General features: G+C 28.9%; 1 protein-coding gene across 2 annotated transcripts in view; it reads left to right on the top strand.

The window, feature by feature from the left end:
• The window catches only part of LOC123556442 (uncharacterized), a 468,205-nt gene that overhangs the window by 432,841 nt on the left and 20,536 nt on the right, over window positions 1–14,828 (top strand). Inside the window, exons 20-21 of one of the 2 annotated variants that reach the window (XM_053542660.1) lie at window positions 13,617–13,714; window positions 14,010–14,129. The exons of the other annotated variant lie outside the window; for it this stretch is intronic. Coding sequence (XP_053398635.1) covers window positions 13,617–13,714; window positions 14,010–14,129 — 218 coding nt within the window. The remainder of the gene's footprint in view (window positions 1–13,616; window positions 13,715–14,009; window positions 14,130–14,828) is intronic. 2 annotated transcript variants of the gene reach the window in all.

The following is a 14,828-nucleotide window of genomic DNA, read 5'->3' as shown; positions in this document are numbered from 1 at the left end:
TAGAACTACTGATACTGCTGCTGTTTTCTGAAATTCAGTTTTTAAAATTTTGAAAGGAATTAATCGAAGGTGGGAATGAGGTAAATGCTAAGATTCCATTAAAAAAATTATTCTTTTTTCAGGGGTTTTGAAACTAATATTTTACCTCCAAGTCAAAATTTAAATAACCCGCAGTGACAGATATTGAATTTAATTTTTTGAGTAATGCGCTGACCTGGGAGAGTAAATTTTAACAAAATTTAATTTTATGGGGTTTCCCCGTTTTTGGTTTTTTAAAGATTTGGTTGACTAATTGCTACGAAATTTAAAAAAAACAAGATGGTCAACCCTTTGGGGAAAAGATAAAAACAAACAACTGATACACGACAGACGAACTAAATTTTTGAATAACGCTGGGGTAACAAAACCACAACATGTATTTGTTTTTTTACAACGACCTGACAAATAATGCCAAAGACAGAATCCACATTTTTTAATACATTTAAATTGATGCACAGATGAAATGTTTGTACTTTGAGCTCTTGTCGTCTTGAAGTTTGGAAAGGTTTTTTATCCCGAAACAGAATACCAAGTTATCAAAATATATGAGAGTAATTAAATTTTTATCATAAAAAAAATAATAAGACTAGGAAAATTCTTAAAAAGATTTAATTTTCAAAGTTTGTTTTGGTTTTTTTTTATTTTAAAATTGGAAAATAAAAAGGGAAATTTAAATACAGAAATCCTAAGCAATTACATTAAAAGCTAATTAAATGTTCGGCCGGGAGCACATGTCCGTGTTTATGCAATTGTATTGTATAGGAAACATTGAAATAAATACTAGGAAATGAACTGTTATTGTTTAAATAAAAAAATTTAAAAATATAATGTCATCAAAATTTTATTGAAAAATTTAAAATTAACCTTTCAAGGACAAAAGAAAAATTTACACAAGTTATAATAATAAAATTCCACATACTTTTTGATTAAAACATAACAATTACGTGGAAACTTCCCCTTTTCTTTTTAAAAAAAACACAATTAATCAAATTTAAAAAAATGTTGCAAATAATAAGGGGTTTGAAATTACAATTTCAAAAAAACAATGTCCATCAAGTCAAAAGGTGGATTTTTTGGGGCTTTTGGGGTGGCTTTTAGGAAAAAAAAATTTTTCCAATGGGAGCAAAAATGCTCCAAAAAAATTGCCCCTCAGGGTTGGCGCTTTTTCGGGGGTAGCCTACTGGTGTTAGTAAAATACTTGGGAAAGGTTTATTTAGTACTAATGTAAGAGAATATAATCCCAACTTACACCTAAACAAGAAAGCAATTAGTAGGGTCTGGGTGATTAAATTTTCACAAAAACAAAAACAAGACGGGGGGTTTTTTGGTTTTTGGCTGCTAGTCTAGGAATACCTTTTATTACTCTTTGTTAAGTGGGAAAGGATTACAGATTGTTTTACAAAAGGGGACCTTTCAGACGAATTCCTATAGTAAAAAAAAAAATAAAATTTAAACAAACCAATATCTAACTTTGAAAATTGAACTGGGGAAAACAATTAAACTTTAAAAATTTTAGGGGTGTTTTTAGTAAAATAATTTTTTAAATTAAAAAAAAAGGTTGAATGTGGAATTATAAATTTGGACGACTCTATTGGTCCTGGAACACATTGGGTTTGTTACTTAAATAATATGAAATTCGATCCATTTGGACTTCCTCCACCAAAAAAGTAATTCAGAAATAATACCAAATGAAAAAATACAACAATGTTCAATATAAAGACAAAAACAAGTATGCTTTGTGGATATTATTTTTTTATTTTTCATTAAAATGTTACAAGATAAAGTACCGTTGTATGATTTATTGTATAAAACACTAAAAATTCATAACAAAGAGTAAATGAACAAACTACATAAATTTTTTTAACTAATAAGGACATTTATTTAACTGAAATTTAACTGAATAATTAATAAATGGGAATTTCAATAATATAAATGAAAAAGAAAAATAAAATAGAAAGGCAATTAATAAGAAAACCTCCATTGTTTTTAACATGTTAACTCAAGATACTGATGGTGATTATTTCAATGGAAAACTGTAAATGCTAGTCCTGGTTTAGTTCAAAAAGGTAATAATGTAAAAATTTAAATTTTAATTGCATTTAAATTATCTTGTTGATGCAATTAAATTAGATAAAGGAGAAGCTAAATACAATTAAAAAATAAGAAAATGTAATTCTTCAAAGTTACGATGTAAAAAATAACAGAAAAAATGAATCTATTTCTATTAATTATGCAAATGAATTTAAAGTAAATGATGTTATTTCTATTAATTCTTTTAAAAGTTAAAAATATTCAGTTAACAATTTATGGTCTATAATTTATAAAAACTTTAATAAAAAAATTAATAAAAACTTTAATTAATTTAAGAATAAGCTAATGTATCAATACCATTATCAAGAATATATCTTTTATCATCATAACATGATAAAGAAAGTTTTATTTATAACATAACTGGAAAAATTGTGTTTTATTAGAACGAATAACTTTAAAGGTTTGATTACTTTGGGGTTTAATTAAAAAAAGTATCTTTATAATTTTTATGAACTATTGTTTTCTTAACAACAAGTTTTTTAATTTCCCCTTTTCATTTTTAACGTAACTTTATTTTCTAATAAATAAGAATACATTTTACTTCCCTTTAAACCGACAAATTCAACAATGGAATGCCAGCAGCTTCATCTTTAAATTTTCCAATTACTTTTTTATTATTATCGAAATAAAATTTTGAGTTGTTATCGTAATCACTGTTATGAAATAAATCTTGTCCCTTTTAAAAGTCTTTATATGCATCTTTAGTTTTTTTTCATAACAAATGAATCAGTGTCATAAACAATAATTTACAATTACCCTCGTACTTTTCCTTAATATAATTATAATGAAAATCATACATTAAATATTTGATAAATCTAGAATGCACAAATTTCCAACATAACAAGGTCTGTTAATAACAAACTTTCTTTTATTCTATGAATACCAAAAAGGTTAGAGTTAAACATCGTTGAACTAACAAATGAAGGTTTGGCTATGTATTTTAATAAAATATTTTCATCATGTGTTAATTTAATATTAACCCTCTTGCGTAAATTCTCCATCGTCTTACCGAATACAGAGTTGTTCATTAACTTAGAAAAATTTCCTTTTCAAATGAATTTTTTGCTTTAGATCTTTTTTGAGTATTAAAATCAATATACTTTTTTAACCAAGGATTTTCGTCAAAAGTTAATATTTTGTGTATTTTTGTTACTTTTAACCCTAATTGTGTATATAGTTCAAGATTTTTATAATGAACTACATAATTTTTGGTTTTTTCATTAAAGTTGGAACTAATTTTTTACATTACTTTTCCTATTTCAAATTCTTCTTTAATAGTTTTACTATAATAGGAAAGCCATTCGTCTGGTATTTTAATTTTTTTCTGGAGCTAAAGGATAATCGTTGTGGGTTTTATGTAATTCTTTTGGATATTCAAGATCACATTCAACTATAAAATTACTTTTACCTTTTGCAATTAATTTCTTGAATTGTTTTTCGGATATAAATTTAAAGTTTCCAGAGGGCAAAGGTTGACACATAGCCCAACCGTAAAGATTATTGGCGTCAAGGTACATAATGTATTTGCTTTCTTCTTTTGAATTATAATCTTTCATATATTTATTGTTTGCTTTACTGTATCTGTTTGAAATATAACTTATTCCACCTCTCAGTCCCTTTTCAATAAAAAGATACATATCAATATCAGTTATTAAATCTAACTTAATTCCAGTCATTTTTAACATTGCATCCCAAGCTAACCCAGGACTACTAAAATAATGACAAGGATCTAATTTGTAGTACTCTAAACATAGTTTTCTAAAATTTTCAAATACATCAGCTAAAAGTAATACGTCAGTTTTTAAATATAGATCGTGATATTCTCCCATTGTTTTTATTTTAAATTTTTTCCAAATATTTTTAGCATGTTCGTATTCATTATCAGAAATATTAGTTTCATTTAAAATTGAATAAAACTCTTCTTTAGAAGGTAATTCTGTTTCTTTAAATTTTTTAAATGAATCCATGTAATCATATGGATAAACACCTTTTGTTTTTAATAAATTAATGCTTTCACAATCAAATTCTTGAGATAAGTATTTAAATTCTGGAATATTTTTTACTAAGTTATCCAATGATTGAGACATAAATTGAAATGAATCAATGAAGACCAAGTCAGAAATCATAAATGCCATATATCTTTCCATATTGTTAGGAATAACATTAATTTCTTTTTTAAATTTCCCTATTTGTTGCATAATAAAATGACCGTCATAACCTCTTAAATTATGAAAAATAACAGGAATTTTATGTGTTAGTTTAAAATTAATATTACATTCTGAGTGAGCACTTCCTCTGAATTTTCCTGTTATATGACATGATCACGTACTGGCACTTCACCTTCTTATATATTCTTTTTCACAGATATGACAAAACTTTTGTTTTTTAAATTCGTTGAATCATTTTTAGACATTCTTAGTTCTTTGTTAAAATGTTCTTTAAATATTTCTTTACAATATTCCCTTCCTCAAGCATTTTTTCAAAAAAATTTTAAACTGCATTAGGACCTCTATAAATCGGGGGTTTGGGTTTTTGTATATTTATCGTCATAAAAACAAAAAAACTTTATAACCGTAACCACAATCTTTATGATTTTGATAGGGTTTTCAGAAAATGAAAATTCAGTTGTTTGGAAAAAAGCATTTTAAAAACCTTTTTTATTGTTTCAAAATCAGCATAAATTAAAAAAAGGAAACCCCAAACCCTTTATGATAATTTTTTTAATTGTACTTTATTTCCCTTTTTTGGGCTTTTTTTAACACCTTGGATACCTTTAAAATAGCTAAAAAAATTTGGAATTTGTTTTTTTAAAATATTCTTTCTTAGTAAAGTTTTGGGCCGGGAAAAAGGATCTCCCAAAAATTTTCTTTTTTTGTATTTTTTTTTTTGTTTTTTTTTTTAAAACTTTTAAATCTTTTAACCCAAAAAATTTAATTTTGGGGACTACATTTTTTTGGGGGTTTTTCCCATTCTTTTTTTCATTTTTTATCATTTTTTTTATCATTAGTTTTACAAACTTTGTCCCCAGGGTTTTTGTTTTTTAAAATTAATTTTTGATATGAAACAATGGATAAATTTACTATTTTCTTTCATAACCAAATTTTTTAAAATGAAATTTTTTTTAAAAAAACTTCATTTTGGGAAATTTTGATTAATGAAAACGGGAAATTTTAAATTTTCCCAGTAAAATTTCAAGATTTTTTTAAATGTTTTTTTTTAATTTGAAACTTTTTTAAAAAATTTTTGTTCCCGGGAAAATTTTAAAAAGTTTTAAAATGCCCCCATCTAAAACATTCTTTTATCTTTAAATTCTTTTTTTTAAAATTAATCCTTTCATTAAATTTTTTGAAATTTGGTTTTGGAAATTCTAAATAAACTTGAAGCACCCAAAGGGGACTTTTTTATTATATCAAATTTATATAATGAGAAATAAACGACTCTTTTCCTCCACCGTTTTCTTTCAGAAACCCAATTCCCAATTTTTTTTTAAAATATTTCTTTAAAAAGTTAAATGAAAATTTTTTTTTTTATTTCATTTGTTTTAAAATAATTTCAAAAACCCTTTGATTAAAAAAAAGCGGGATTTATTTTTTTAAATCAGTTTTATCCATTTTTGAAAAATTTTATTTTTAAAAAAAAAACGTTTTTTTTTTAAACCCTTTTAAAAGGGTTTTTAAGTTCAGATTTAAGATTTCAAAAGAGTCGTTTATAGTTAAAAATAATTGTTTTTGGGGGCTTGTCTATATTAATTTTTAATTTTAAATTTCTTATAATTTGTTTTTAAGATCTCTCGATTTCCATCTATATATTTTATTAAAAAAAAATCTTTTAAGGGAAAAAAGGATTTAAAAAAAAATTAAAAAAAATAATAAAAAAAATTTTGTTTTAAAATTTTCTTTAAGAAGAAAAAAAATATTTAAATTTTTTCTTTTAAATTTTTTTTTTGAATTCCAAAAATTTTTCGGGGTTTTCCCTTTTCCCCAAACATTTTTTTTAAACCCCCGCATTAATTTCCAAATTTTTTAGGATGCTTTGTAAGTGCTTTTATATTTTTTTTCTTTTATTTTGTAAACCAGGGCGGTTACAATTTTTTTTTTTTTGGGGTTTTCCCTTTTAAATTTTTTGGGGCTGGGAAAAATTTTTTTTCTTTCAAACTTTTTTTTTTTCATTTTTGCAAACCACGTTTTCCCCTTAAAATAAAGTTCTTTTCGAAAATAAGGGGTTTTTATAAAAAAAATTTTTTTTTTTTTTCTTGGGCAAGATTTTTATATTTTATGCTAACTATTTGATCAAGTTTTTTTTATTTTTTTAAATTCTTTTTTTTAAGAAAATTTCTTTTATGAAATTTTTATTTTTGGTTTTATTATTTTTTCCAAAGTGGGTAGATAATTTTTTGGGATAATAAATTTTATCTACCCTTTTTTTAAAACCCTCTAAATATAATAAAATAGAAAAAAATCTTTAAAAAAAAAAACCCCGTAAAATTTAATTTCAGCCCCTTTTTTTTTATTTATATCCGTTAAATTTTAAAAATTTCCCTTTATATGCAAATTTTTGGGGGGTTGGGAAAAATTTTTCTTTCTGCATTTCTAATAGTATTGTTTTAAAAAAAAACCTTGAATTAAAATTTTTTTTTCTTCTTCTTTTAAATTTTCTTTTTTTAATCAGTTTCTTTTTTTTTTAAGTTTTTTTTTGGGTTTTTATGTGATTTTAAAAAAAAATTTTTTTGGGCGGTTTAAGTTTTTTTGGGTTTTTTAGTAAAAAATGGGAATTTTCTGGGTGGGAAAACGCCAGCAACTGCTACAAATTTTTAGGAAAAGTTGGAAAAAAGTTCTATTTCAAAACTGAACAACCAAAAAAACCTGCTGAAAAATATTTAAACCGGTTTCTTACCTCCCAAAAAAATTTTTAAATTTTTTTTAAGCAGCAGCGTTAGTTAAGTGAAAAAATTTTAAATTTAATTTTTTGTTTCTATTCCTTTTTTATTAGAAATTAGATTTTTTTTTGGTCATTTTATAATTTTAAAATTTTTATTTCTATATTAATTTGTTCCCAAAAATCGTAAAAAGGTTTCCCAACTATTAAAATTTTTTACTATAAAACCCTTTTCCCTTTTATTTAAAACTTGTTTTTTTTATAGTCTCGGTAATAATTTTTCTATTTTAAAAAATTCTTGTGTAGTAGGGTTAAAAAGGGTTTTTGTTTTTTAAAAAAGGAAAAATTGGGAAATATTTCCTTAAATTTTTTTCTTTAAAAAAAGTATGTTCTGGGTTTTTTATTATTAAAATTTTTTTAAAAAATAAAATTTTCCTCTGTCCAGTTTGGTGTATATCCTTTTTCAAAATGTCTTTTAAGTTTGCTTAAACGAACTCGATCACCAATTTTAAATTTGCTTTGCTCTTTGGTATCTTTAAATCACCATATAAATTAAAGTAAACAGTACCTTTATTTAAGTTTTTACTAGCTCCGGTTGGTGTCATTTTTATACTAGAATGTTTTGTTTTGTATATTTATCAACCATATCCTGCAAATTATCTAAATAAGTATAAGTATTATTTGCTGTAAAATATTTCCACATTATTCTTTTTAAACTTCTATTAAATCTTTCTATTACTACAGCCTTTCCTTCATTAAATGTATGATACATATTAATTTTATTTTTATTCAAAAATGATTCAAACTTTTTATTATAAAATTCTTTTCCTTCATCTACCCATAAATTTACTGGTAATCGTCCTTCAGAAATTATTTTTTCAAATGCTTCAGTAACAAATTCTCCGGTTTTATTCTTTAATGGAATAACCCAAGCATATTTACTAAATATATCAATAACAGTTAACAAGTACTTTACTCCTTTATTATATTTTGAAAAAAGCTTGCATGTCAACTAAATCAGCTGACCAAGTATCATCAATATCATTAACTATCACTCTCCGTTTCCTAAATTTCCTTTTAATTGGTTTGTGTAATTCTTCTGCTAATTCATCGCTCCAATTTATTTTGGGGGTATACTCTACCCCCTTTTCCCGTTTTTTGACTTTTGTTTTTGTCCCAACCCAAGTGTGTATTTCGTTTTAATTATAGGTTTCACAACTAAATGTTTTGCAATCTTTTCTCCAAATGTTTTTGATTTAGTTTTATTTAAATTGGAAAGCATTTTTTTGTCACATTCACTTTTACTTAGTCTTGAGTCATAGCAAAAATCATGGTCCATACATACTGCATCCAGTTCATTGATAGGGGGTCCATTATCTAGGGGATTTCCTGGCCCACAATAATTATATCCTGGAAGTGTTAAACCTTTCTTAGGTAATAAAGGTAACATTGCTTTGTGAATATCTAAATTACCCCCTGTACTTTTAACAAACTTTGATTTCATCTTTCCACAAGATGAACAGGTAGCTTTTATCATTTTTCTCCCATTTTTTGTTATAACATAATGGGGGTTTATATTATCAGTAAATCTTCTTTCTTTCAAACAATATATTTTATTTTGTAAACTCATCTATATCATATGTATTTAAATTTAACTTTAAAACTTTTAGTCTGTTTAAAACCTGTGGATTTTAAAGTATTTTAAATTGTCCGGCATTGGTCAGTTCGGACCGAGGGTCAAAAGGTCAAATGAGGTTAAAGACTAAATCTTTTTTTGGTTAAACCAAAGGTTTTCATTCGGTTTAACTAAAGATTTAAAAGATTTTCAGGGTATCAATAGAATAGGGTCAAGGGGTCAGGGGGGTCAGAATTGAGCTCGCACAAACAATTACTATACTACTCATAAGATTCGGCTAAGATGCAAATCTAGATGTATGAATGCAAAAATGAAAAACAAGGGGTTTATTGAAGTATGAATGTCTCAGCTAAACCAACCAATCAGTTACTTAAATTATGATATATTGGAACTACCCGTCAATATTTCAGAGGGAGAAAAGTCATTTGTTAAACTTTAAGAGTCAGCGAAAATACAACTTTCATTAATGTTTGAGTTTTCATTAGATCTCTGTTTGTGAAATGATGCATTTCATATAGAATGCGATGAAGGGATGTACGGTGCAAATTGTGTCTCAAAATGTGGCAGCTGTGCTGGAAATGAACATTGTAACAGAACAACTGGAGCTTGTTCTCATGGATGCATACCTGATTACAAAGGCATACGCTGTGATGTTAGAGGTAATTAAAAATAATAATGTTAGTATGAGTAAAGTAAAGGGTAGCTATATTTACTTCATGGCAGCTGCTTCAGAAATGAAAAGAGCAAAGTGAAACTTGTTGAGATATCTATATCAACATCTTTTAGCTAAAATATTTGCTCAGTAGTTCATGTCAGCTTTACCACGTCTCTCAAAAATCTCTCGTCTCTAGTTTCGGTCGTTTGGAACAAAATGTGCGAAACATTGGTGGGATTACAATGACATTTATTCAAAACAGTTACTTTTACATAATTTTTGTACGTATTTCTCATTGCAAACAAATTATTTTATCAGCAACAGAAAGAGGATCGGAGAACGGGTCTTCTACGGGACCTATTGTTGGTGCGATAATAGGAGTGTTAGTGTTGGCGATTGTTGGAGCGTTTATAGGATTCATTGTCAGGAGAAAATTAAATGGGTAATGTTTGACCATGAAAAGGTTTTCAGACTATTTGTGTATCTTGCAAGAACACGTTCTATCACAAATATATGTATCCTACGCCTAGAATATTAAATCCTTGCAGTTGGAACATGGTTTACAGTTCCTTTTAAAAAGTAAATATATCCCACAGGCTGTCGGCCACGAAATATAATGATTGCATTATATACTTCGGTTGAGCAAAGTCTTTAAAGTTTTTTTCTTAATAGTATCGGGAGATGTTTCATCAGATGTACCATTCCATAACTCATTTGGCAGTACCATAATTTGAGTTTAACGATAGATGTGAACTATTCTACCTGTGATTCTATTTTTTTGTGTGCTAAGTTAAATGTCCCGATAATTTGATATAAAAATGTGTGTACCATTCAAATTTGTGTTTTAATATACGTGTATATAATTGTTTGACAATTTTTCCATAGGGATGAAAGAAAATCAGCCGCAAATGGGTCTCCAAAGATCTCAGATCAAAGTGAGTTTTATTATTTTCTCAAGTAGTTATTGTAACAGGCTGAAAATACTTCAAGCCCGACCGGGAATCGAACCCGGGACCTCTCACACCTAAGGCGGACACTACCACGTCGCTATAAAATTTAGCTCAATAGCAAGGAAGTATAAGTGCACCCTTATACTCTACCCTACTATATACACCCACTCTGTGTTAGAATTCGTCCTTGAATTTTAGGAGTTTGAACCTCTGTGGGACGTTCCAAGATGTCCATCCATATCTACTCATGAGTTATTTACGTTGGGTGCCAAATGTAACAGTCTGAAAATACTTCAAGCCTGACACTTCAAGGCGGACACTCCACCACGTCGCTATAAAAGCTAGCTCAATAGCAAGGAAGTATAAGTATTGTTAAGTATACATGTTGTTTTACAACACTCAATACCAACTATATTGTATAGGGTATATTTTTGAAAGGTCCATTTATCCGCAATACTCCAGATCTTTCAGTCATAAATGGACTTGCAAAGAATACAAATGCCGTTCCAAAACCAGATCTTGATCCAGTATATTGTAACACTGATGAGAAAGAACCCATTGATGAGCATTCTATCAAGATTGCGCATCTTAGAGCCGCCAGTAGCAGCGCAAAAAGAGATCCGACATTTCTGTATTCTGAATTTCAGGCGAGTATAGTTAACTATCTGCTCTTTTAATATTGATAATAAATAGTATTAATTGCCCAAGGCATAGTATTTATTTAATAGAAAAAGTACTTTTACAGATGGTTATATATTTATGGTCATTTGGGATCATGGAGAATATTAATTTCTAAATCTATGGAAATCCCTTTATAAGCTGGTACTAGAGGGCGCGCGGGGTGTTGCATATTTCATTACCTCTCTATTCAACAGAGTCTGATACTATATTGCTCGGACCATCTTACCGATTTCAATTGTAATTTTATTCTATATACCTCGGCCTACTAACATTAGATATAGAGAACATTGAGTACACTGTTTCTTTGTTTAGTAATGGTATGTTACAGACTGCGTGAAGACATTCATATATACTGAACAACTCGTATAACTCCTCAGTATTGTTGTATCTGTGTTATATATGAAAATAGGACAGTATTGTTTTTATTAAAACAAACAGCGATTACAATCGGAAGTTAATCTATTGAGTCGTATCGAACCTACATTATGCTAGTGTATCCAATACCGGTCATTTATTCTCTTATAATTTAGGAGTTGCCGTATGGATTAACAAATGACGCATCCGAGGCAAAAGCTGTAGAATACAAACCGAAGAACAGATATAAAGACTTGTACCCATGTATGTATAATAACTAAAGTAATAAAGTAACTGAATGTTTTAACTGTCATCCCTTTAAAGGCACAAGTATAGGTATCGCACAGTAATAAGGCACTTTGAAATGTAAACAAACAGAACAATAGCGTAAGTTTACGTCAATACAATGTGTTTACGATGCAAACAGTAATTCCTTGTTAGACGAGTGGTAACGGTATTCGTGTTATACTTTTACGTCGGGAGTTCGATTTCATGACTCGTAGAAAATACTTTTAAAACTGTACTTAAATTCTTACTTTTTTCAATACGATTCAACGAAATAAACACAAGTTCGTTAATCCAGTAGTAACTTGCACACTTATATAGGTCGCTGCTCACAAGTAATTATGTTTAAATATGCTTCATCTTTAATATGATCTAATGTTTTTGAAGCTTTCGTGAATGAATTAGAAACCAGAGGAATCCAAGCTTACAAAGTATGTAAATTAAATGCCAAATGAAAATGATATTGGGCGGATGCAGGGTTCGAACCACCAAAATTCTCACTACAAAATGATTACATGTCTATACACTCAACCTACTGCGCCATCAAGCCAACTATTGAACTTACTTCCTATATTTTGTTTTAAAAGAGAGTGCTAAGAACTGATTGTTTATTTACATGTTGCTAAAAAGAAAAACGCCATAGTACTGTGCGGTATATAACGTTTTCAGTGACTGTTATGTAATTAATTGCTCAGCTAATATTTTACATTGAAGTATTTTCATCTTTCTTAAAAGAGCTTGTTGATTTCAGACAACATGAACAGAGTAACGCTTCCAGAAATACCAGGAGAATTGGATTCTACTTATATCAACGCCAGTTATATAAATGTAAGTATTACATTCAATATATACAAAACGTGGAGAAAGTTGAGGTAGACTAAACGTAGAGAAAGTTATAGTTGACTTAACGTGAAGAAAGTTGTTGAGAAAGTTGATGTTAACTTAACTGAGAGAAAGATGTGGTTGACTACATACATAATTCATAATAAGGCGAAAGTTGAGGTTGACTTAATGTAATATTCGTAACCTGGAGAAAGTTGATGTTGACTTGACCTGGTGAAAACTGTGGTTAAATTAACGCGGAGAAAATTGTGGTTGACACAACATGGAAAATGTTGTTGAGAAAGTTGTGGTTGACTCAACACGGAGGAAGTTGTAGTTGGTCTGACGCTACATTCGTAACGCAGATAAAGTAACATTATTCGTAACGTGGTTGAGGTTGACGTAATGCATCATTCGTAACAAGGAGAATATTTGGGCTGATTTCAGGTAACATGGAGAAAGCTGTGGTTGACATGACACATTTTCAAACTTCTTTGAAACTGGTTGATGCGCTTGAAATATAGAAGGTTCTAGGTTTGATGGATGGCTGTAAATTGTAACAGAATTCTTTTGTATTTTCAGGGATACGATACTGCTAACAAATATATTGCCGCCCAGGGTAAGATGGGTATAACATTTACAACAGTAAACACTATACACGAAAATGTATGTAAATTTAGATTGTTTTAGTGTGCATTCAAGCGAATTAAATGACAGTACAACAGTTACATTTACTTGTAAGACATGAATTCAAGAACCAACAGCTGAAATACGTATATGAAAACTAATATTGTTCCCGTCTTAAAGCAAAACATATAGTGGATTTGTTTTAGGTATTAGAGGCATGGAATTGAAAGAAATCGCCGCAATCTCAGTATGCGCGGACGTTTCAAATTCCCCTTAACAACCACTTAGTTAAAAGACATACCCAGATAGCCGTATGAAAGATAGCCGTATTACATATGGCCGCAAAACCGTATTACAGATAGCCACATTACCGATTGCCTTATGTCAAAGAACTATTTTTCTTGCATTGTGGTTTATCTCAACTGTACTTGGTTTACTCTAGTATGAAGAAGTGTGTATTAATCTGTAATGTATACATTCATTTATCATAAATTGCGTTCTTTTTAAACGGGCTGTGTTCTTGAAACCCGGATATTCCTACTGAAAATGTGTTCCTGTGTGCAAATAAAGTCATACAATAAACACAAGCACATTTTTGCAGGTGCCCTTGAAACGACTGTTGAAGATATATGGAGAATGGTTTGGTCAAAGCAAATTTCTGTCATAGTCATGCTCACCAACTGCTTTGAATTAGGCCGGGTATATTTAGAATTTGTATTTCATTAGCATCTGATATGCAAAAGAAGCTTAATCATTCAAACCTATCTGTTATTAAAAATATGCGTTGCTCGTGGTCTGCTTGCAGTCTTTACGTGTGGCTAAATACCTAGAAATGTAGTTATCAGTTTTGTTTTTAACAACATATGAGAAATTACTACGCGATGTATGATGTGCCTAACTTATTGCATAGACATCATTAGGCACCAAATTCATGTCAATTTAGGTAAATTTTTACTAATATTTTTAACATTCAGTTTCATAATTATTTGCACAGCTAAAGTGTGTCCAGTACTGGTCAAATGAAGGCTCTAGAGTGTACGCTGATATATCTACAGACGTTGTCTCAGTTGAAGAATACACTGATTTTAAAATCAGAACATTTCACTGCACCCAGGTAATGAATTACCGCACTTTATTGATCCTAGTCAAATAAAAAGGAAATAAGTATATGAAGGTACTTTGTACGTATAGAATCCAACCAAGCAAAATGAAAACATATTCGGTTTGGTTGAGTTTGTTCAGGAAAGGGTATGAAATTAATAAAGCCCACACGCCGCATATGTACTGTGAAACAAATTATGTAGGATGTTTTTTCATATGATAATTGTTAAATAATATAAGGCAAGAGGACCACAAAGTATTATATATGTGTTTTAAATATGCACTACGAATTGCAATGTATATCTTTGTTGTGATGATATTGAAATACCATCCATCTACTTTTTCTGCGAGATCAAGCAAATTCAATATTACATGCATATGTAAGAATGTCACAGAACCTCTTCATTTACACAAGGGCAAGTTGTCAGGTCATATTCATTTTCTTGTCTTCGCTATCAATTGTTACTACTTGAACCACATTTCTTAATTGCAAGAATAAAAGAAGCGATTGCAATGTTTTCATTATTTGTTTGGAGCAGTTCTTGTTCAATGTTCACACAATTTTGTCAGAATGTTTATGGGCATATTAAATGGCGCGATACCCAGCTGGATCTTCCTTGTAGCTGGTTCCCGACTGGTTGTAGTCTGACTGGTTGTAGACTGACGCCCTACAAACAATCCGGTATTAGGAAATATCGGAACTCTAAGAGCG

This window comes from Mercenaria mercenaria, chromosome 5, assembly GCF_021730395.1.
Source record: "Mercenaria mercenaria strain notata chromosome 5, MADL_Memer_1, whole genome shotgun sequence".
Lineage (NCBI taxonomy): Eukaryota > Metazoa > Mollusca > Bivalvia > Venerida > Veneridae > Mercenaria > Mercenaria mercenaria.
This window is presented reverse-complemented; position numbering and strand designations above follow the sequence as displayed.